The sequence below is a fragment of the Schistocerca piceifrons genome, chromosome 3 (genome assembly GCF_021461385.2).
Source record: "Schistocerca piceifrons isolate TAMUIC-IGC-003096 chromosome 3, iqSchPice1.1, whole genome shotgun sequence".
In the NCBI taxonomy this organism is placed as follows: Eukaryota; Metazoa; Arthropoda; class Insecta; order Orthoptera; family Acrididae; genus Schistocerca; species Schistocerca piceifrons.
In genome coordinates, this window is record NC_060140.1 from 191,680,815 (window position 1) to 191,706,855 (window position 26,041).

A 26,041-nucleotide genomic window follows, 5' to 3' on the forward strand; every position below is an offset into this window, starting at 1 on the left:
ACAAAGCACCTGAACCCTTGATTCTAACCTAAAAAAGATACCTCCCTGCCACTAGTAATCACAGGGGCTTGAAGCTCAGCCAACCTATCTTTCCACTTTTTATTCAGATGTAGGCCATGTCTAGTATATTCGCATCTCCCAATGGCAGCAACAGCACTACAGCAATATCGTCTACTACGATTACCAGCAATTCATGTACAAGGTCAACTGCTCCTTTGGACTGTGTGTTCCCACCTAATTTGCTAAAGAGTGATCCATTGTAACACCCCATTAACAATATACATTCGAAGAAATTTTTATTTATTACCTTAAAATTCTCTGCTTCTGATTGCAAGGAAGTTGCTACAATGCCTGATTCTGAAGTGATAACAAATAGAACACTTGTTCACCAAGAAAAGATGGCAGAGGCTTTGAGCAAGAACTATTTTGGCAGTGGCCTAAAGTGGTTAAGGAAAACCACAGAAAATCTAAATCTGGGAGGCACTGCAGGGATTTCACACCCACTCATTCTGAATACAAACCCGTGGCACTTCATTTCAAGTCTACACTTTTAAATTTTTGCTATTCAAGGAAACTAGTTTCATAATTAAGTATTCAGGAACGTGGATATCTTTCAGTGGTGAAAACACTCCATGCTACCGGAAACTGCCAGGTGTACATGTAATGATTTAGGAGAAAGTCTGCAAATAGTAATAAAACAGTGTTCTGTTTTTGCAACTATATTTATAAGCAGCATGTGATTTACTAAATCTCCTACCGTACCAAACAACAACATGCAGCTTTTTCTACACTTGTTGTTCTTTTATCTTACATACAGTGCACTTCTAGCACCAATTTATTTCCTCCTCACTTCATGTTTCCAAAATCTGTGATGTAATATCACACATATTTTTTTTTTATTTTAATTTTTTAGGATAACATGCTCTTTTAAATAATTTACAATCCAACATTCAGCCATACTGCAAAATTTCACCAGCATGAGAAGAAACATACCTGAGAAGCCTTATTCGTCTATCAAATACTCTAAGATTGGTGTCCACTTCACTCCAAGTGGTCATGATCTTGTTGTCAATTAACGTAGCAAACATCTGGCTTTCTATGAAACGTGAAAGAAAGGGCAAATGTTGTTCAGGCTGATCAACCAGGAAAGTAGCTTTGTCAAAGTTTTGCATGGAATCCCTGTCACTTAACCACTGTTCCTTATCCTGCAACAATTAATGTCAGGTTTTCAAGTACATATAAGTGTAACATACATGGGGAAGTATCTATTCAATTGCCTTCCAAACAGTATCAGCAAAATAAAGAACATTAATACCTTTAAGTGTACCCTCAGAGAAATACTGGAGAAAAATCCATTTTATTGTGTAAATGAATTCACTGATTATTGCAAGAAAAACACAAAAATGTGATAAGAAGTTGCCATCATTCAATTCAAAAAACAATATACATGCATGTATGTAAATTTGAATGTAAGGGAAAAATTCACACTATGAAAAAGAACTGAATACACTGTGCAATATCATAAATGTGTTATGCTGTACTCTGTGCTATAAATGCAATAAGTTACAGAAAATTACTGTACAATTAAAATGTCAAGGCCTATATATAATCACACAGCTTGTGTCAACTGAAATACATCAAATGGCTAAATAAATAAAGGAATGTTCAGATGAAACTGTTATAAAAATTTACATATACAAGCTTATCATTTTTTTCACAGAAAAAATATTTAAATTGGATCTGCTGAGAAATACTGAAAATTTGTGATCTGGAGAGTACTTTATTTAAAATATTTCCTCAATGAGGATTGTATCTTTTGCTCACTATCAACATTCACAGACATAAAATTCAAAATTGTTTTCTTCTACAATACTTACCTGATTTGGTGGAATAACAAAATGTTCATACGCCGAAAAAATGTTTACAAAGCGATTCAGAAAAATTTCTCTGACTGCATTGTTAAACCGCAAGTCTTCAACATACTGTTGATGTTCATTTAGTTCATAATCTGGATCACGGCAGTCATTATTAAGGTTTCCATCAACAATATCATCCACTCCCACACCTGGAGAATTATTGAACAACATCAAATGAATCCCTTGGGACATTCTATATATGTTCCTTCTATAAGATAGAACATATAGAGATGAACATAATGCAGTTTAAATTTATCATCACCACCACCACACACAATCACAGCTACTTGTATTCATCTTGATAAATACGGAGCAATTCAAAATTAAAATAGCAATTACAAACAGATATAACCATTTAAAGCTTAGCAGCAAATCAATAATAATCACAGAGAATGTAAAAGGAAGTTCAAAACTTCGATCATTGTGCGAGCGCAGTGAATCTGAAGCTCATGCATGAAGAGTGGCACTTAAGTGAAAGTTCCATGTTATAAGTGAATATGGCAGATCCCATACAACAGGCATTATGCATGTTAGAATTTAATAATTTTCATTTCAGCATCACAATGCAGAAGTTCTGTCAACAATATAAACAAGGAGCTCCAAATACCAACAACATCTGCAGTACGGATCAGCAATTCAAAGAAACAGGATGTTTGCGCAAAAGAAAAATACTGACTGGCCTCATGTACCACCACAAAAGAGTGAACGAATTTGCCTTTCATTTAACCGTAATCCATAGAAGTCTATGTAAAAAGAGAGCAGGGAGCTACAAACGCAACAAACAATAGTTTGAATTCTATCCAGAATGAAGCTGAAAATGAAACTGTAGTTATTTCATACATTAGAGGAACTGAAACAGGTACAGTAAATTAAATATGTGAATCAGTCTAAAGCAATGCTGGAAGCTATGAAGAAAACAGCATTCACTAAATATCTTATTTTCAACAATGAGATAACTTCCACAAAAGTGGCAAGCTCAACTGGCCCAACATTCAATTATGGGGTACAGAGAAGCCTTTGTGTGTAGCTGAACATCAATGTGACTCACCAAATGTTAGTGTGTTCTATGCAATGTTGGTGCAAAAATTGTATGTTCCATTTTTCTTCAGTGAGCTAAGTGTTTCAACATATCTATAACAGCACCTGCTTGAGCAATAGCTGAGTCTCATCTTAATATGGATTCCACGGATTACATCTTTCAGCAAGATGGAGCACCTTCACATAGGATTCTAGATGTTTTAACATTTTCAAATCTGCATCTTCTAAACTGCTGGATCAATCTATTGGACATGACAACACTGTGCTCTGCTCTTGATCACCTACATATCCAGACTTCATATTTCTTTTTATGGGGTTATGTGAAAGATTTAGTATATTTGTGCCTCCATTGACAAAAACAATTTCAGAATTCAGAATGAACATAACTAATGCGCTCGTGTTGAGGACTCTACATATGCTCCAGAATGTATGGCATGAAATGGATTATTGCTTAGATGTAGCCCATGTGTCCAAGAAGAGCCATATGAAACACCTATAAAACACATTTAAAAACTGAGCTCTTTTTTTAATCTATACATTCTCTGCAATTCTTATCAATGTATCATTCTTACCAATGTTGTCACTATGATTAAATACTTACAATCAATTTCGATCATTATATTTGAACTGTAACATTTTAATAGCAGTGGGGTCATAGCCATGATAAATTTATTGAAATGACATCAGTTTGACACATTGGCTGTTATTGTTAGGATGAAACAATTGTTTTATTTTATATAGTTCACTACTATGTAATTTTTGCTGTGTTGCTTTTCTCAAGTGTAAAATATATCTTGATAAAAACACAAACTTGGCTAACAGTCAATGTATTTGTCTATGTGAAATTTTAGAAGCAGAGTGTGGCTGGCAGGAATTTTCAAGTCATAGACATGACACCAGGTGCAACAAAAAAGGTAGTTGCACTTATATGAAACTATGCTTAATGTAACATCTAAAGTCCAGCCAACCATGCTCTGCTTCTAATATTGTGTGATATACACAAGTACACTTCCTGAACCCAAATATGGGTTTAATTGTTTATTCACAGCTGAAACTATATAGTGATGAATAATATAAAATGCTGGTTTAATCCGAACAATAACAGTCAGTGTGGCAAACTTATATCATTCAAGATATTTTGAACTGCCCTGCATAATTCATTTAACAAAACCAAACAATACTGTAATTAAATATTGATTTTCATTAAACATTATGTTTGGACCAACAACAACACATGATGACCAATGACACACACAAAAATTTTATTTTAATATGTATTTTTAGGTAACAGTTTTTACTGAAAATTCTAAGTAAAAGAAACCTTTAATTTAGGAAAGGTATTGAGACAAACCAAACCTTATTTTAAAATGTTCAAGAGACACAGGAAATTCTTTTCTGATAAAAACACCAGTGTGTGTGTGTGTGTGTGTGTGTGTGTGTGTGTGTGTGTGTGTGAGAGAGAGAGAGAGACAGAGAGAGAGAGAGAGAGAGAGAGAGAGAGAGAGAGAGAGAGAGAGAGAGGAGAGGGGGGGGTGGGAAGGGAGGGGGGGGGGGGGTAAGCTGCCTGCTTTGTAGAGGAAAAACATTGCCCCAGCAGAAAGTACAGACCTGTTGATGTCCCATTTGAAATCTATGGTTATGGAGGTGGGTTAAATCATCATATCTTCACGCTTACAATAAATGCAACAACCATTCTCATTAAAAAACAGTTATAACATACTGGTTGCGCAGACCTCGTGACAGTCAGCCTATCAAGTTGTGGATGGTATTTCATGATCCAACAGCAGAAGTTGATGATCATTCTCCTGTTGTTATGAAGCCAACCCAGATGCCAGTTGTCATAGAACACATGTAACTAAAAATTACAATACCCACTTGCAGAAGTAAGAGTTTAGATTTATTTAATCAAAGTTGCAGCAATAGCCACAATAATCCAGACTGGAGTTCCCACATGCTGAGCAACTGTATAAGCTATTTGATGGATTTTCTTCGTCTGGTTCCCCACCCCTCCTTCCTTTTTTGTGACACTATAATAGTAGAATCTCTATGTTACTGGGGTGAAATGGTGGTGGAAAATAATTACCAAGAATGCTTTTAATTTATTTCCTTCAGCATCACCTGAGGTAATCGGTATTTGTCAGATCATAAGCAGGGATAGCACTATGTTGTATGTATGTATTTACTCTCTAAAGCATATTTCTTTGTTTTAATAACTGTATTCTGTAACACAAGTTGGTTAATGCACTGAACCATAAATAGTGAACTCTATGAAACAACGGTCTTCAAATGATAGTGCCAAGTGGACTAAATAGTGCCACATGGTCTGTGTAATGGTTAATTGGGTGGCATAATTAGAGAGGTATGTGGTGTCTGCCAATCTGCAACCCATTAATATCAGCATCAAAGCTCGTAGTCACTACTTCTTTTCAAATAGCTCCTCAGTCGCATGATGACACTGAGCTGACCTGGTTCTGTCTGCCCCACCAAGGATAAATCATGGGAAACATCAAAGCCTGAATGAGGGGCTTCTGTGTGGTACTTTGTGGTAGCCAGTCATATTGACAGCTCAGCCAAAGGAGTTGACTAGTCTGTTAAAAACAATACTAAATAAACAAAACATACACAAGTACTATGATAAAACACGTACCGGAAATGAGTTGCAAAATACTGATTCAATAAAATTACTAAAATAAACATAGATGAGTCAATAACAAATTAAAATAAGAGATATGCAAGTTGAGATGCTAAGTTGTACCTTTGCTCCGTACAATTGCAACAATTCTCTGGAGTGCATCAGACTGAGGTGAACCTGATGATGAGTGTGACCCATCAGATACACCAGAATCTGAATCATGAGACCAAGAGTGCTTGCGGCGTGGCTGGATTTGTGACTGAGATGGAAGGATGCAGCTTGATGTCATGATATCACCCTGACCACCAGACACATTGGCTAAATCTAATGTCCCTGCTGACACTCTGAATTGTTTCAGCACTTCCACTAATTCCACTATAAACTCTTGCCTTTGTGGAAAGCTTGGAAGTTCCTCAGGCAGCTGCACCTTCCTCTGATCAATATCGACAAAGCATAGATTGCCCTGTTGCTGCAACATCCACATTACACTAAGCAAATAATACATATAATTTCAGATGTTTCTCATCTAATCAGAAACATTTACAAAACAAACTTGCACTACTAAGCACAAAAACTGTTGTTAAAGCAATCAAAATAATAATAGTAATTGTTGCTCTTATATGTAACAGAATACAATCACATATTCAGATTGTATAGGTAGGCTTCCTCCAAAAAAGCCTGACCACAATGTTCACTCTTCTTTCTCGTATCAGTGCATCAACCATCAATCACACACATTTGATGAGCATTTGCATAAACAAAACTGCATTGGTGGTGCTTTGCTGCTACAAAACATATGAATGTTTCCATTTTATTTGTACCTCAAAATGTTCTGATGAAGTTTTGTCATCCTCAGTGTGTAATCTTTATTCAACTGCCTTATATTATAACATAAAGCATTGTAGTACATAAGAGGCACTCTGTTGTGACTACCTTCATATATCTTTGGATTACAGCAAGCCACCGAGTGATTATAATTAAAGTGCAGTTGTTCACAGAGGTCCAGTGTAGGCTGTAATTATCATATGCCAGTGAAACTTTGTAGATATGCTAATGCATTAATGTGGACCTAATTTAACCTGGAAAACACATTAATTCCAATTTTGGCCACCAGATGCAGATCTGATTCTGTAAATTATAGAAGATGTATAAGGTTTCCATATGAATGGATTAGGAAAGAGGAAGGCACAAAGAAGGTCAAATAAGTAAAAAAGGCATAATGTTAACTTTATTATTAATCACTGCTTAAAATATTTGTTCAATATGTTTAATATCAACATCGGAGAAGTCGACAAGATACTGCATCCACAAAACGATGTGATCAACATTAGCCTGCGGCTGTTCCAGTGGAATTTGAACAATGTGTTCCTGTATACTGGCAGACTCAATAAGTCCCTGTTAAACACGTTCTTTTAGATAGGCCAGAGTCACGAGTCACATGGATTCAGATCAGGTGATCTTGCAGACCACGTATCTAGAAAACCTCTGCAGATAACTCGTTAGTGGAAGGTTGCATTAGGCAGATCTTTCACTGTGTGAGTGACATGAGGTTTTGCCACCCCCCCCCCTCCCCCCATCTTGCATGAAAACAGGGGTTTCCAAACAGTTGCACTCTTCCAAAGCAGGTATAACATGCAGACATCACGGTACACCTGACAGGCCCTATGAGTATATTCTCCCCAAAGAAGAACGGAGCGAGAATAAAAGTGCTCACGAATCCACACACCACAGTCGCATATGATACATGCAGTGGCTCTTCATGCATACCAAGTGATTTAACAGGACCCAAATTCGACAGGTCTGTGTATTCACTATAACCTGCAGTGTAACATGTGTGTTGTCCATCCGTGCTAGAAACAGAAAAGGAAATTTATTAAGTTATCGTGGATGATGAGGTTTCAGCTGCTGCACCGTCTGGCTCTTGTACAGTAGCAGTGTAAAATATACCACAAAACTTCCCATACTGTTGACCATTGGATGGACTATTCTTGTGACACTGCACTACCACTACCTGTGGCATGTGCTGCATGGTCACTTACAGCAACAGCAACCTCATCAATAACTTCCACGAGGCCAGGATGCCATCTCCTTCCAGGTGCCATACCAAGCTCACCCATGTTTTCGAATTTTATTATCACTTTCGGGCCTGTCCTCAAACCTTTCGGTGATACTTTAATTGCTGCTGTCTACAAAAAAACAGTTTAACTAACTGCTCATGGTCTCTCTTCTTGATTGTCATATAGTGCACTCATGTTAAGCTAGTAAAATGACAAAATGGATGTCATACAATGCACAGTGCCAGATCACCACTTGGCAGTGAAAATCAGAACCATTTTTTTCCCCAGCATATATAATTCCACATTAAGGCATTACCGTCTCTATCAAGTTTCACTGTCATATAATAATTACAGCCTGCACTGAACCTCTGTGAGTAGCTGCACTTTAATTATAACCACCTGGTATAACACATTAAGTGAAAAAAGGTGCAGAGGATTCTCCAGTGACAGAGGACACTATCTGACAGAAAATACTGTTTCTCTGTTTGTTTCACAGTATCTCATATTTTCATTTTTAGAATAACAGAGATGTACTGTAAAAGTGTTGTGTATATTGTAGACTTATGCAATAATTTCTTTATACACAGGAGAAATAAAACATTAAAAATGGTCTATATAGGAAACTGGTTACAATGACATCAATGTATGTGTAAGAATCAAAAGAACAAAATTGACAATCAGAAACAACAGTGCCCAAATGTACTCCCTCCTCAGTATGAAGATACAGATCCCCAACATGATATACCATAAAACCGTTGAAATTAACTTTGATTTTACCCTAAACAGGCTTTGGGATTTACTACAAAGAAGAATTGACAAAAGGACAGCACAATTCATGAACGTAAGTGTTACATAAATGTTTGAGCTGTTCACCAGTAGTCTATGAGCTTTAATGCATTTTAGCAGTTTTCACCGACATAAACTCATGCTGCAGTGTTCTTCTTCAGTACGCCAGTGTAGAAGTCGGCACAGAATCAGCTAAGTGAAAATTCTATGCAATACATACTTTTGCATAATTTTTCCTTGATTTTATCAATGCCAATTTGTACTGCGATATATTGTGAAATTTCGAAAATTCCTAAGTGTTGCAATAAACTCGTACTGTTATCGTCAATTATAGGCTTGCTGTGCTCTTAAATTTTTTGAGAACAGTAGCCCTTTCCTCATTCAAAACAATCATTCATTAATTTCATTGTACAATTATGTGAGAAGTTGGTTATTTTGAGAATTTTCAGACACTTGCAAAACAATACTTTTGTAAGTTACTGGTACATGTGTTTTAGATACATAATTTATTTTGTAGCAGATCAGCACTTTTGGTTCACAGTTTTGCCAAGAGTATATCATCCCAGAATTACATTGTATATCAACACAAACAAACATGCATTTTTGGAAATTTTCAGAAGCTACCATTGTCTTGCATAATCCACAAGGAATTTTAGTAAATCGACATTTGTGATTTTGTTACTGCATCAGATATTCTAACCAATATATTCTGTTACATCCAGTTTTCCCTTATAGAGAAGTAGCACTACATATTATCTGCATTTACTGTAAATAACTCTGCATCTGAATTCGCAAACAACTACAATTAATCTCAAAACATTTTAGAAAATTATAATTTTTACCTTAAGTTTTTGTGTTGCATTAATAGAAATCTTTGCTTCAGTTCTTATAGGGAATTAGCAACTTTTTAACTCAACAGATTAAAAGATTATCAGTGGGCTTAATTTAAAGTTACTTTTTCACTGCCTTTAATACATTGCACCAGCCAAAATGCAGCCCCACTGTGAACACAGCTTGAATTGGTGAACTTTTGTAAGCAGCTGGAAATCGCCCTAACTACTGACAAATGATAGGCAGCTGCTGTGAGTCGATGTGCTGGAAGAGCTCCCGAGAGTCGTGTACCTCAAGTACTATCCTCTCCTATGGATCCTGTCTCCTCTGCAGAAGGTACAGGATCTGGCAATACTTGTCCACTTGATTGCAAGTGGTGTGTCCATGGTAGAACTAGGTTTCCTGTATTGGGTGAATTGGGACCAAGGAGAACTCTGGGTATTGTGCCAATTGCTCTAAGCAACAAGTTTGAGGTGCTCTCTCTCAACAAAACAAACTGAGACAGTGGGACTCATGTCACCTGTTTTGGGGAAACCTGTTTCGTCCAGTGTCAAGAGGAGACAAACACAAAAAGGTAGGCACCTATTATTCGTTGGCAGTTCAAACATACAGTGAATGATGGTACCACTTAGGGAAATGGCAGCAAGGGACAGGAAAGGACACCAGGTGCACTCAGGGTGTATGCCTGGTGAGCCTCATTCAACATGCTGAAGAGACTATTCTAGCAGCCACTGAGGGAACAGAGTGCAACCAACTACAGATTGTGGCACACATTGGAACAAATTATGCCTGTCATCTGGGCACCGAGGTCATACTTGGTTCATTCCAGTGACTGGCAAAGAAGGTTGAGAAGACCAGCTTTGTGCATGGTGTTTTGATGAAGCTCGCAATTTGCAGCATGGTACCCAGAACTGATCATGGCCCTGTGGTTCTGATGAGTTGAAGGACTGAACCAGAGATTTTGAAGGTTCTGTGACAAGCTAGGCTGTGACTTCCTGGACTTGCGCCATAGGGCTGAGAGCTGTAGGTTTACCCTAAATGGGTCAGGTGTGCACTACACAACAGAGGGTGCTACTCAGGCAGTTGACTGTGTGCCGACTCTCCATCCAATCCAGATAACTATAGCTGTAGGAAACCCAAAAGTATCAGTGTAAGATCAAAAGAAATACCTCCCACAGCAGAGAGTATTAAAATCCTGACGGTAAACTGCCAAAGCATTTGAAACAAAGTGCCAGAGTTTGAAGCACTCATGAAAAGCAGTGAAGCTCACATAATACTAGGTACAGAAAGGTGGTTGAACACGTAAGTTGAAAGCAGTGAGATTTGTGGGGAAAATTTAAGTGTATATCGACAGTACAGGCAAACGGGAAATGGAGGTGGCATATTTGTCATAGTAGACAAGAAACTCAACTCTGCCGAGATCAAAACTGAAGCCCCATGTGAAATTGTTTGGGCAAGAACCAGTACCAGGGGCAGTCAAAAATGATAAATGGATCCTTCTATCACCCACCAGATTTGTCTCATGATGTAATGAAAAACTTTAGAGAAAACCTCAGTAGAGGAACTATGGCTCAAGTTTAAAAGAATAGTTGACCACACACTACACAGATATGTATCCAGTAGAATAGTCCATAATGGGAGGGAAACTCCATGGTAGATAGTCACAGTACAATAGGTGTAAAACAAAGCTTAGGGCCGTAGATAGAGAGATGCTGAATGAAACACATTTGACTGTCAAGAGACCAATGTGTTGATACATTCAAAGATTACCGTAGCAGAATATTGTCAAATGATCTATCACAGAACCCACAGAAATTCTGGTTGTATGTAAAGGCTGTTAGTGGCATCAAAGTTAGTGTCCAGTCCCTAGCAAATGAGACAGGAACTGAATTTAAGGGAAGCAGAGCAAAAGCTGAAATGCTAAACTCCATTTCAACTGTTCCTTTATAAACGAAAACCCAGGAGAACTGCCCCAATTTAATCTTTGCACTGCTGAAAAGATGAATGAAATAAATATTAGTGTCATTATGAATGTTGAGAAACAGTTGAAATCGTTAAAACAGACCAAACCTCCAGGCCACGATGGAATCCCTGTCAGATTCTATACTGAATTTGCAGTTGAGTTAGCCCCTCTTCTAACTTTATCACAGATTCCTCAAGCCAAAACCCATGCCCAATTCTTGGAAAAAGGCAAGGGTCACACCCGTGCACAAGAAGGGTAGTACAAGTGATCCACAAAGCTACCATTCAATATCCTTGACATCAATTTGCTGTAGAATCTTAGAACATAGTTTGAAACGAAATGAGGTATCTTGAACAGAATGACCTCCTCAATGCCAACCATCACTGGTTCCATAAATACCTATCACGTGAAACCCAACTTTCACTTTTCTCACATGACATACTGAAATCTTTGGATGAAGGCAATCAGGTAGATGCACTATTTCTTGATTTCCAGAAAGAAGCATTTGCCTCAGAACCACAGTTATGGTTATTGTCACATGGGGCATCAAGTGAACTTTGAGGCTGGATTGAAAGACTTTTTGATAGGCAACGCCTTCTGATCTATAGATGAATATCTTAACAGAGACTGTTACGCCAGCTTAAGTAAAAATATCTGTTAAATTTCAGTTTTGACAGCACTTTTTGTCACAACAGTCAACATTAGGTATTTTGTGTATGATAAATTTATTAAAAATGCATAACAATGTTTCATTCTGAGAACGTATTAATTCTGTATTTGTTTGCTGTTCAGGTTTACTGTATTGTATTCATGTAGTTTGACAATATCCTGACAAACAATCAGGGTAGTAAGTATTATATTCAAATGTTTTATGTTTTTTATGTTATACTTTCTGACATGTTCTGCACCCATGAGAATCATCTCATTTTTTGGGTCTATGGAACGAAAACCGAATCTAATCTAATGTAATCTAATCTGAGGACTTTTTGGTAGTGAGGACACGGCATGTTATCTTGGATGGACAGTCATTTTCAGATGTAGAAGTAATTTCGTGTGTACCCCAGGGAAGTGTGTTAGGATCCTTGCTGTTCATGTTGTACGTTAATGACCTAGCGGACAATATTAATAGTAATATCAGGCTTTTTGCAGATGATGCAGTTATCTATAATGAAATACTATCTGAAAGCAGATCTTGATAAGATTTCAAAGTGGTGTAAAGATTGGCAACTTGCTTTAAATGTTCAGAAATGCAAAATTGTGCACTTCAAAAAAATGAAAAAAAATATACGAGGGGCATTTGAAAAGTCCCTGCGAAGTCCGAGAGATGGCACCACCGGCACATATGTCATGTTTAGTTAGGAGCTTCTTTGGAAAGAATGCGTTTCAAGTTTCAGCCATATAGGTGTATTTCTTTGTGTTTGGCATTCATGTGAATCAAGGAAGTCGAGTGATTGTCAAAAAATGGCTGAAAAAGAATTTCGTGTGGTGATTAAACATTAGTTTATGAAAGGCAAAATGCCTCAGGAGACTAAAGAGAAGCTTGATAAACATGACGGTGATTCTGCACCTTCAATTAGAACAGTTTATAAATGGTTTCAAAATTTTTGAAGTGGCCATATGGGCACAAGTGATGCTGACCATTCTGGATGCCCTGTGGAGGTTACAACTCCAGAAATCATTGATAAAATCCATGATATGGTGATGGATGACAGAAGAGTTAAGGTGCACGAGATTGTTAGTGCTGTGGGCATCTCGAATGAACAGGTACATAATATTTTGCAAAAACATTTGGACATGAGAAAGCTATCGGCAACATGGGTTCTGCGATTGCTCACACTTGACCAAAAACGGAATCGTGTGAAGTGTTGCAAGGATGGTTTGCAGCTGTCCAGGAAGAATACCCAGGACTTCAAGTGTCGTTTCGTCACTGTGGATGAAACATGGATACATTACTATACTCCTGAGACCAAACTTCAATCTAAACAATGGGTTACCAAGGGAGAATTTGCACCAAAAAAGGTGAAGACCATTCCTTTGGCTGGAAACGTTATGGCAAATGTCTTTTGGGATTCACAAGGGATAATCCTCATCGACTATCTCAAAAAGGGTAAAACTATTACAGGTGAATATTATTCATCGTTATTGGACCATTTGAAAACAGAGCTGCAAGAAAAACGCTGGCGATTGGACCGCAAAAAGTCCTTTTCCATCACGACACTGCACCAGCACAAATTAATGTAAATAGGATTCCAACTCTATTCACATTCCCCCTATTCTCCAGACTTGGCTCCCTCAGACTACTATTTGTTCCCCAATTTGAAGAAATGGCTGGTGGAACAAAGATTTTATTCAAACGAGGAGGTAATTGCAGCAACTAATAGCTATTTTGCAGACTTAGACAATTCCTATTATTTGGAAGGGATCAACAAATTACAACAGCATTGGATGAGGTATGTAAGCCTCAAAGGAGACTATGTTGAAAAATAAAAACAGGCATACTCCAAACACGTAAGTAGTTTTTATTTTTGCATGTACTTTTCAAACGCCCATCGTAGTACCCTATGACCATAATATCAGTGAGTTACTGTTGGTACTAGCCAACTCATACAAATTCAACTCATACAAATTCCAGAGTGTAACACACTGTAGGAATGAAATGATCACGTAGGCTTAGTCAATGGTTAAAGCAGGTGGTAGACTTTTGGTTTATTGGTAGAATATTGGGGAAGTGGAATCAGGCAACCAGTTCTAGAATATTGCTTAAATGTGTGGGACCCATGCCAAATAGGACTAATAGGGGATACTGAATGAATACAAGAAGGGCAGCACGAATGGTCACAGGTTTGTTTAATCCATGGGAGAGCATCACAGAGATACTGTGGAACTGAAATGGAAAACTCTTGAAGATAGACGTAAACTATCCTGAGAAAGTCGATTAACAAAGTTTCAAGAATCAGCTTTAAATGGTGATTCTAGGAATACACTACAATCTCCTATGTATTGTTCACATAGGAATCAAGAGAATAAGATTACAATAATTACTGAATACACAAAGGCATTCAAACAATCATTCTTCCCATGCTCCATAAGTGAATAGAACAGGAACAAACTCCAATTACTGGTACAATAGGACATACCCTCTGGCATCACGTGACAGTGATTTACAGAGTATAGATGTAGATGTTGATGTAGGTGTAGAATATAAAAGCAATTCTGACAATATTTAGAACTATTTTCTCGATTTTAATAATTTTTAAGTTAGAAGTGTTTATTACGTGATCACTTGGACTTTTGAGAAGCTGTTACATCCTGACTGCTTATTTAATCCACAATCCCATCATTAATTAATTAAAACATTCATTCATCCATCTATCCATTCTGTCCCGTAGATCCTAATAAGAAGGAACACCTTCAGGGATATGGAACAAGTCAAGGTATACATTAACGAAAAACAAGAAAATCATTTCATAATTACAAAGAACGCTGTTACTTTTAAAAAATCTGCTGTTGTTTATGTGTTAGTGATAGCATTTACTTGATTATCATTTCTTCAAAGAAAATATTTACTAACATCTGTAAATACTAAATCCTACCTACAGTACATTGCTGCTTATCATAAAACAACAAACACTGTCATGTAACTAACACAACTATTCAAATTCTCAATCTACATTGTCAGCAGCAAAAAATTGACATCACTATGAGAATTTGAAAATTCCAGTACATGCAACATTTTGATTATGCAAAAATACAGTTGTTATTTACTGTTTAATTACTAATAAATTATGGGGACACAGATCTCAGTATTATAATGGTGGCAGTTTGATCTCTGCAACATGAAATCAAAGAAAAATACAGTTTCAGTCAGCTCCACCAGTTATAATGTAAGAATATCTGCAGTGTTTTAAGATTTCATTGTGCAAAAGTACAGAGCTATAACTCTTTGACACTAAACTTGCAAATGGCATTCTCTCTGCATTAGAGTAGAAAATAAAATGCTGTTGCATATGATGATTAACTGTAACCATAGCAGTCTGTAAAATAAAATTAACCCATTCAAATTCTTCCTACCAGGATAACTACAACTTACAGATATAAGCTGTAAGCATAACTCTGGATAGTAAATAATAATGATTCCTGCAACCATCATGTAGGGGCAAAACTTGCCTGTACATTTTTCTTTTATTCAAAACTCATAACAAGTATCCTTCTGTTTTTATGAGCCATTTTCTATTTGACTTGCACCTTATAAAGTACTATACTGTACATTTCTATAGTTAACATTTTAAAAATTTCGAATAAAAAATTTTGGGCCCAAGGGCACATTCTGTCCTGGGTTAGTACTACACGTGACCATAATTTTATTGTCTTCCCAACTACCACCAAGATTGGACAAAAATTGCCCGTACATTTTTCCTTTATTAAATTTCATTTGGCAACATCAACTGTGCTTTACAGTATCTAGTTGAGAGTCTAATAATTGAGTTTGATTGTAATTGTTGATTACTAGCAATTATTATTATCAGTCTGTCACAATAGAGCCAACACATTTCTTGTAAGATACAGAATTTTTGCTAAACTTTTAGTAGGTGACAAATTAACAGATTTAAGTGATTTTGAGTCAGATCATACAGAAGTGGAAGAGAATTCAAATAAAAAAATGGAGGACAATGAAGAAACAAACCATGAAGGCAATGCTCCAAATAAATAAGTCGTAAGTTCTGGTAGAGAGCATTGCAGAAGGGGTTTTGCCAACATAGTCCATGGATCAGCAAATAACTACTGCTAGGGAAGTAACAAGTATATGTGAATTATTTAAGAAATTTTTCACTCCTGAAACAGTACAGAAAATTGTTGACCATACAAATGAAGAAGCTGAAAGAAAAAAAACACGTCTCCTGCTAGCATTTCTGAAATATATGCTTTGATGGGAATTTTAATTCTAATGGGAATTAACCAGGACACCAATATTTCGTTATCTGATTTATGGTCAAAATTCATCCACTGACAACCTTGCGCTAATGTCTTTGCAGAAAACAGAAAATGTTCAAGTGGAGCAACAACTTAGCTTCAAATTTCTAGTGAAAGTGGAGAAAACTGGTACAGGAGCTCATAGCATGTTAAAGCAAGTATATGGAAGTAACTGTTTGTTGTGAAAACAAGTTTTTGAGTGGTGCAAAAGATTTAATGAGGGACATAAAACGACTGAAGTTGATCCATGCTCTGAACAACACTGACCATAAAAAACAGAAGACAACATCAAGAAAATAAGTAAATTTATCAGTGAAAATCATTGTGTTTTTCAAGGTTCTGATTGACATTCCTGAACAAGTGAGGCAATGAAGATCCCCTTTGTGTAACAGGAATTCCTGAACGCTTCACCAAGACAATGCGCCACCCCATTCCACCTAGCCTGTAAACACTTTATTTGCAAAATACCGGTCAAAACAATATTACCAAAAGATGAAAAAAAAACACACTGTTATAAACCAACATGGAAGAAAGGAAGCACACAGTTGAAAAAAATTAAATCGATAAATACAGAAAAATTTCAAAACTGAATTAGGCATAGTAATGGCATAATTTTGACCTTTTACATGAACCCCTGAAACATGTTTCAGCAAAAGACAAATATCGCCACGTGTATAAGCAGCCTAAATCACAAGGATTCAGCTAAAGCCAATATATGCATTCTTTGAGTTATAGCAAAAGCCGACAAATGCAATAAAATTACTCTCAAGTGTCTTCACCCTCTTTCCATAGCAAGCAGTTGGCAATAATGTACTAGATTGGCATGTCGGGATGCTATATGCAATGTTCTTCATTATTGCAACAGTACTTGTTGGAGGGAATAGTGTTATAACCAGTTGTTTTCAGAGCACCTACAGCTATTTTAGAAAAGTATTCATTTGATGTTACTGTGTTAGTCCACAAAGAAGTACTGCAAGTTAAAGCAGAATAGATGATAATTACTGCGATTCTGAAAATGGCATACAGGTCAAAGAATGTTCCGGTGGCAGGAAATGCCTATGTAGCAAGCAGGTTCCACGAAAGAGGAAGGTTGCTAAATAAATGGAGAGGTGGCGACAGAACAGGAAAGGATCATGAGGACCTAACTATTGCCATTAAGAGTGCTATAAGGAAATATAAATGCAGAGAGAGAGAGGGAGCAACCATGGCAGGGCGAAACCCACAAGAGGTTATTTGCCTTCAGGTCTCACAGTCAGTAATATGTTCCAGGGATTTTGTGAAGAAAGAAAAAGTTTAAGACTGAAACAATGCTCCTTATAAAAATACAAGAACTATTTTACAAACATTTCAATATATAATTCAGGACTCCTCACACCAACAAACTGCTCCACTTGCAAAGTTGGTCTACTGGAAATGCAAGCAGAAACATGTCTGGAGAAGAAGAATGAACTGCAAAGTATACACATTGTTATATAAAATTCATGCAAAGTGGTTTAATGTTAATTAAGGGAGATAATCCAACTGTCATTAAGATTTTCTTTGACATACAGCTAAACCAGCCTATTCCAAAACTATCAATCAGTGAGATTTTCTATGCCAGACAAGTATGGTTATATAATCTGTGCATCATGATCCATACTAAGGAGCAAAAAAAGGAAAGCATTGTTTTCTACTCCTGGTTGGAGACAGAATCTTCACAAGGAAAATCTTAGCTATCATTTTAAAATGAATTACTAGTGCGTCATCTCATACAAGAAAGGAAAGAAATTTGTTAATGTGTCAGCAATACATACTTTGGAGATCCAGTACAAGTTGGCATCCTGAGAATAAAGAAACCATGCATCCAACAGTACTAGCATCCACCCTTTTACAAAAACAAAATATGGTTGGCAAAGGAAGTACTTTGAAGTTTGAGACGATGCAAAGGAGTTTTATACTAGATGAACAATTTATAAATGTAAGAGAGAAAACTTGACAATAACAATGTACCTGTAACAAGTAATACTTTCCATACTTTATGAAGTATTGATAATAATGACATAAACTAGACAGTTATCTTAAAACAGTTATCACTGTTATTACTGTATTATACCACTATGTTTCTGTTGCTACTGTTTGTGTATTCTCAATTAAGATAAAAACTATAAATTTAAAAATGGAATATATAAGAATGTATGCCAAAATATGCATTGTATAACAATGTAGGCATACAATAAACACTAAAACACATTAAAAAATTAGTTGCAAAAAAATTAAAACGTTATGAAGAGCTAAAACAGACAACTGATACCAGCTGTAATTAAATGCATTTATCGAGTTTTTAAGAAAAAATACTGCTATAAAAATAAAATTTTAATATATTTCATCATAGTGCTTCATTAATGTCGGTGACATCCAGTAATCTTGTAAAAATTAAAATTTTTGAACATATCTACCTATGTGAAAAACATTAATACTCATTTTATGGAAAACTGTATCCGTTACATTTATCAAGTTTTGAAAAAACACTCTTCAATTGCAGTGGGTGCTTCTGGAAGTATAAATCTGTAAACCATTTAAAGACATGATTTCTTTTTCAACTGATATTATAAATAATAGAGTGAAAACAATCTGAACATATTTCTTGGTTCAAATGGTTCAAATGGCTCTGAGCACTATGGGACTCAACTGCTGAGGTCATTAGTCCCCTAGAACTTAGAACTAGTTAAACCTAACTAACCTAAGGACATCACAAACAGCCATGCCCGAGGCAGGATTCGAACCTGCGACCGTAGCGGTCCATATTTCTTGTACAACTAAATAATTTTCCTATTAAAACATTAGTATCAAAAACATTACATACTTCTGATACAATTCGTTGTTGTGCTTCACCACTATGTAATCCCATCACAAACGGAACTGGAGCATCCAAGAAATGCTGCAGGGATGCAGGTAGAATTGGCACATAGACATGCTGCCAGGTGAATGGAAACAGCAGACATGTTACAGATTCCGCTACCACCATAAGCCTCTGATAATCTGCAAAGTTCAATTGATACTACTTATACATCCCACTCTGACAACTGAACACTGGTACCTTCTTTATTAGATAGTTTGGTGTTTTTTTCTACGACAAGCCTTTATTACTACTTGCTTAAAAGCCAATGAAACTTTACACTTTTATGAGAGACAGTGAAAATATCATTTAATAGCAGACAACACTGAAATAAAGATAACAATAACCAGGTGAATAATAAAATTATCCAGCCCCTCCACATCAGGTTTGATCTACATTAGCAGTTTACAACAGATTTTCACAGCAGCATAAAGCACTCTTTCCTCCTTGTGTGATTGTGTGTATCACTGAAGGGCAGGGGAAAGAATCAGCCATAACTTTATTAAAGGAAGCATCCACACATTTGCTTAGGTTTAGGAAATCTTCAGCACACCTAACTTTGGATAGCTGTAAATGGATTTGAGCCCTGCATTCTGGAGTATTAGGTGCACACCTGTGCCCCCCCCCCCCCCCCTCCCTCCTCACACGCACGCGCGCGCACACACACACACACACACACACACACACACACACACACACACACACACACAACATTTTATTAACAAATATTTGACAGTTATAATCACATACATGACCTTGTATCAACTTTACATTTAACTGCTGAAGGTAGTGAAGCCTAAAAGCAAACTGTAATAGCTACTACACTATGTCTTTCAACATCTGTTGGTAAGGAAGGGAAGCAAATAACATTTTAATATCCCATCAACATCGAGGTCATTAAAACTGGGTTGTTCATGTCAAAGCTGGACACTAGTAACTGGCCTCTATTGATATTCTTGTTACAGTAATTCAAGATTACAATAACATAACCTAGTGAATACATGAAAACAACAAAATTGAAAATATTTACATTAGCAGCTGATACACTGTTAATACTTTTAGTTTACAGGTTTTGATTATCACTGTAATTCACTATGTGAACTCAGAGTAAGCTAGTCTGATAAGTAATCATAAGATATTTACTGACAGTTACAGTAAAGCACAGAGAATAATTAGTATTTCCCGTGATAATGGACTGACAGAGTTGTCTGAGGATATTGTGGAGATGGCAAAGGAGCATACTCAGTTACCGTTACTACTGCAAACACTAATGATCCCTCATGTTATATAACATAGTCATTAAATTTCCACTAAGTGAATTTCACACCATGATAGTTTGGGGTTGCTCTATCAATCTGACGTACTAAATTATGCATTGGACATCATTTTGTTTGTAATGAGACTCAAAATGACATGATGTTCTATCTAGGAACACAAGGAAACATGTTCATAGAAAAGATACAATTTGTTGGGTCACAGACTGAATTAACAAGATTACAATGAAAGTAGTTTACACACATCTAACACATTTAACAACTGATGGACCTGAGGCCCACTGTGCTGCTATAAACGTGCCATCCACATCAGGTACTGCTGTTACAGCGCTGTGTGTGCAAAGTGGACCTGTGAAGGCAGTCAGTCAACAGACTGCCCCTGGCGGCCTTCACAGATAGTTGCAGGCATGCTGTTGGAATGTCGAGACCCAGTACACTTGTTGTAGTGGCCCGACTTACATCCCCTGTGGTGGTAGTGCAGTAACTGATGGGTTACTACATTTCTCCTTCCTTGCAGGGAAGGAAAGGCCAAGCATCGCTGTCCACAATGCTCTCACTATCTGTGGCAGTGCCAAGGGCAGCAGCCAAAAGTGTGAGAATTTCCCAATCTGTCCCAACCAGTGCTGACTGACTAAAGTGAGTCAGATCAGGGCACTGTCATCACCCATGAATCCCAGGGCAAGCAGTGGACAGGATTTGCAACAGGTGAGGTGGGAGACATCTGGATGTCTGAGTCCACAAAAAGGGATGCTGGTACGGGCAACAATCGCAGCAGACTGAAGAGGAGAGGCTCTGGCAACAGAAACCAAGCTTTCATCCCTGCTGCTCACTGACATGGGAGGTGTCAGCACCTGCAGCAGGAAGCAAACTTGCCGTCGGTGCTGGCAAAGCCCTGACCACCAGGGTATGTAGGCACAACCGGGCCTGCTCATCTCCAATAGGGGGCTTTGCACCCATCCTGGGACACAAATGGTTCTGGTGGCATGCTACAAGTCGATCTTCAGTGTGAACCACGAAGACATGGTGACCGTGCTGGATGTGGACAACAGCTGGGATCCAGTCAGGGCACCATCCAAATGCTGTGGTCCAGACTGGTGTGCTGGGCAAGAACACCAACAAAACTGGTGCATCCACAGCTATTGGCCACACAAGAGCTCTGCCACAATTGGCATCATTCTGTAACAGCTTACAAAAATGTGAGAGCCTCCTCGGTCACGAAACATCCTATGTGCTTGTACAGCTGCATCTTAAACATTCAGAAAAGGTTTTCCATGTCACTGTTTGGCTGCAGATGGAGGGCAGGTGCCGTGTTGTGGACAATGTCATTGTGTGTAGTAAGGTCCTTCAAAGACTGCACCATGAACTGAGGACCATTGTCCAGGTGCCGTGTTGTGGACAATGTCATTGTGTGTAGTAAGGTCCTTCAAAGATTGCACCATGAACTGAGGACCATTGTCCAAATTCAGTGTGCAAGGCAAGCCTTCTATGGACAATACCTTCATCAGGGACTTGACAGTCATGTCTGCTGTTACAGACAGACAAAAAACAACACAAAAAGGAGGAAAACCATCAAGTACCAATAACCAGAAAGTGTCTAGAAGAAGACCAACGAAATCACTAGGGACTATTTCCCAAGGCTGTGTAGGTTGTGTGTGCAAGATCCCCCAGTAAACCTGATGTAAAAGCAGAGGACCTCCCACCATGGAGCCAGTGGAACCACAATGCCGGGAGTAAACTCTTCCATCAACAACAAAAAATGCCATCCAAGAGGGAGAGGTAATTGTGTAATTCATAATAATTCTCAAGTGGGTGCAACACCTGGTCCAGTGGACAGTTGGGCCAACCATGTTGCATCATGCATCTGACCTGACAGAGCACTAGATCCACCACTACAGCAGAGGCAATAAGGGAATGGGTGACGAGGAAGCTGCTCACTGTGTGCTTCACCAACATGTCCAGTTGGAAACAAAGCAGTTCCTCCCGGTCAAACGAGGTGTCAGGACCCACGAGGAGTTGGGACAGAACATCCTTGTTTACATGTTGCGGCACAGGATGAAAATGGATCTCATAATTGTACTGAGACAAGGACAGATATCAATGCTGAAGATGATGAACAGCTTTGTCCAGTAAGGATATCATGGGCTAAACAGAGAAACCAAGAGTTTGTGGTTGGTAATAAAATGAAATTTTGCACCATAGAAAAACAGACAATTTTTTTTAAGGCATAGACAATAGCAAGGGCATCTCTTTTCACCTGAGAATAATTTTTCTGACCCAAGATGAGAGTGTTTTCGACACAAAGGCAATAAGCTGTTCGGAGCCTTCTGAATGGCGATGGGCCAGGACCGGCCCCATCCCACATTGGGATGCATCCATTGCCAGGACCAAATGCTTCCCAGGTTGAAATGTGGCAGGACACAGCATGGAGTGAAGGCTACAGGATAAGCTGCACAAAAACATGCTCACAGGCTGCAGACCAAACAAAAGGAGCACTTTCCAAAGCAAAATATGCAAGAGCTGGGCGGTACTAGCCATCTGGGAATACACTTGCAATATTACACCACTTTGCTCCGGAATGCCTGGTGTTCCTGTAGCTTACATGAATAGGGCAAAGTCATAAAAGTGGCAAATGTTGTTCCATGGTGTGCACAGCCTGCCAGGAAATTTCATGGCACAAACAACCAGTGGAAGCCTGGAAAAAAGTGAGACTTAGCAAGATTACATTTGAAGCCCATGGCCTGTAGAACAGTAAGCAAAGCACAGAGGTTACATAGGTGATCCTTCATATTAGCATCTGTCAGAATGATGTCATTGAGATAGTTAATCCAATGAGAGAAAACTGTCATAACCTGTTCTAAAAAAAGTTGGTATGATTGGTGCACTCGAAAACCCAAACATTAATACTGATAGAGGCTGAAAGGCATACTATCAACAAACAACTGTTCTGATGCCTTGTCCAATAGTATCTGAAGTTAGGCATCGGTCAAGTCGATTTTTGAAAAAAACTGACCCCCTACCAACTTTGTGACTAACTCCTCTAGTTGAGGTTGGGGGTAACTGTCTATGACTACCTGAACATTAAGAGTGACCTTGAAGTTGTCAAAAAGAAGATGTTGATCAAACGGCTTCTTTACGACCAGTAGCAAAGGCATCTACCCAAACAAATTTTCAGTACTCACAACATAACCACCAAGTACATAATTAAAAGACACCTGACTTGTATACTGTGTTTTCCATGAATTGGCAGAGAAAAGAAACATGCTGTCTGTTACAACTTACCAATAGCTGCTCGACATGTGCCAATGCTGGGGACCCTAGCTTGGCATACATCTGCGAGTTGAGTAGGCACACAGTGGCCCTCCATTGTGACTTATTTTATTTTATTTATTTTTAATTTACAGCAAGAGACCCACCACTTGGGGCAGGCTGCCTGCTCATGCTGTACGAAACAAGAGGGGCATGAAGGAAAGGGTATTCACTGTTCCTGCCGCCGAAGATGTGTTTGTCTGTGACGGCCCGGTTGCTTCTGCAGTTACCTTCTCTTCCCCCAGCATGCTAGGCTCCGTTTGGCAGGGTTGTAAGCTGTTAACAACAGCGACTTAGCTCCTAGCCCTTATAAAGACGCTATCCGCATTGGGTGGCACTTGTGTAGTGTTGCGTGCACACGGCAAATCTGCTGACAGCCATCCGTACTGGGCTGCCCATGGTGAACTTACATCCACTGTGTGGGTTACTACACACTATGGATCACATATAAGACCCACGGCAAACATAATGAGATATTGGGGAAAACCATGTCTTAAGTCAATGTATCATATCATAAACCTTAATGCACTCAGTGGAGTACAGATACACCTACCCTTTAAACTATTTAGTGAACCTTGCAGCCCTTGAGGACTCATAATGTAACTTAATGACATTTACCAAATTAAATGAATTGGAAGCTAATGCTTTTCTGTGGTATTGGTACTGGATCAGAGGTAAATAATCTTATTTCTTACAAATCAAATAAAATTTTACTCTAAGACACAGAACTGCAGCATGTGCAAATGTCTTTTTGCCACTCACCTGAGGAACATAAAAGCACCTGGTTTTCCAGCAACACACAAGTGAAAAGCTGAACAGCACCTTCAACTCCCAGAAGTTCAAAGAGCTGTCGAATTGGCAGGTCAAACAGAGGCAACTCCTCAATAGAGCTCGGTCGTTGTACTATAATGGGGTCACCACTGTATGGGCAGGAGAAACGCAAACTACGACCAGGCTGTGGTAATGGAGTCTCAAATAGAAGGTTGTGCACATGGCTCTCTAGGCTCACACTACAAGCATTTGGTTCCACAGCACATCTGCAAATAATAAATAATCTTGCATAAGTATTTTAAAGAGGACACAACAACACTGTTTGATAAAGCTGCCTGCTTAACAATAAAACTACCACATACAAGCCAGAGTGATATTTTCCTCTGTTTTAAGTTTCCAATCCGTGAATGAGAATTTGGCAGCAGTAACTGATTGAAAGAAACATCTGTTACATACTACAACTGGATACTTAACTGAAATTAAAACTCAGATCTCAGCTGAGATAAATATCCACATTTGAAATCCAATATGATACACTGAAAACCTACACTGTAACAATCGTACCGCAATTTGAAAACAGTATATTTCCTTCCTGCTCATGGTTATTCCCTATAATGTTGCTTCTCCATTAACTCTGTATTCTTAATTGAAAGTAACATTCTTGAAGAGTTCTCCTCCAATGTTTCACAATCTCATGAAAATATCAATCAGATTTTAAGAATGCTTGTATCATATTCTACACAGATACAGGGCAGCAGTACTCAATTTAATCTAATGTCGGAAATTTATAGAATATGTGAATACTGGTGAAAAGACCTTCATTAAAGAAAGAAATACTGAGTGGTTTAATTACACTTCGAATTAAATGTGGTAACTTACATACACACCATATATAAAAAAAAGTCTTGTTATTCCAATTAATTAATTACATAGCAAAAAAACAATTTTAAGAATGAGAATATGTCACTTTGTTTCAAAACAAGAAATCTCCTATGATTAAATGAAGGTTTATTAGGCTACTAATACCTACAGACAGCTACAAACCTGTACAGTCCTTCCAGAAAAAGTTTTGTAGCACGAACATATGGTAACTGAGAGATGATAGCTATGCTTTTTGATGCATACAGTGTGTCCTTTGCGGCTTCATAGTAGCTCTGGGCTGCTGCAGGATGGTGCATTGAAAGTTTGAAGTGTCTTGGAAGAGAACGAGTATTGTGTGAGCCATCAGCAGCTAGCCTACCCTGTCTTCTTGAGCGAGATTGTGGAATACGATGACTGCTTGATAATTCTGTTAAGTGCATTGCCTTGAAAGAACAAAACAGCACTATTAAGAGAATTTTGTTCACATAATATTTTATTTTTTATGAGTATATAAAATACATTTCACAGGAAGCACAAGAAAGTATAAACCGGATGCTGTTTATTCTAAGATTATATCTGTAGAAGCAAATTGTCAGGCAAGACGAAATTTCTTATTTTTATAGTAGCAATAACTCGGGAAACAACAAAAGCTTACAATGGAAAGTCAATGTTTGTGCAAGCAAAAATAGTGAGAAAGTTGTTAGTATTCATCCACTGGCACGATCTCTCTCTCTCTCTCTCTCTCTCTCTCTCTCTCTCT

The 26,041-nt window shown here is 37.9% G+C and overlaps 1 protein-coding gene across 1 annotated transcript in view; it reads right to left on the reverse strand.

The window, feature by feature from the left end:
• The window catches only part of LOC124787687 (DENN domain-containing protein 5B), a 475,881-nt gene that overhangs the window by 82,670 nt on the left and 367,170 nt on the right, over positions 1–26,041 (reverse strand). Inside the window, exons 4-9 of the mRNA XM_047254514.1 lie at positions 25,465–25,724; positions 24,412–24,686; positions 19,037–19,212; positions 5,710–6,055; positions 1,878–2,065; positions 994–1,205 (exon numbers count right to left, since the gene is read on the reverse strand). Of these exons, the coding sequence (XP_047110470.1) occupies positions 994–1,205; positions 1,878–2,065; positions 5,710–6,055; positions 19,037–19,212; positions 24,412–24,686; positions 25,465–25,724 (1,457 nt within the window). The remainder of the gene's footprint in view (positions 1–993; positions 1,206–1,877; positions 2,066–5,709; positions 6,056–19,036; positions 19,213–24,411; positions 24,687–25,464; positions 25,725–26,041) is intronic.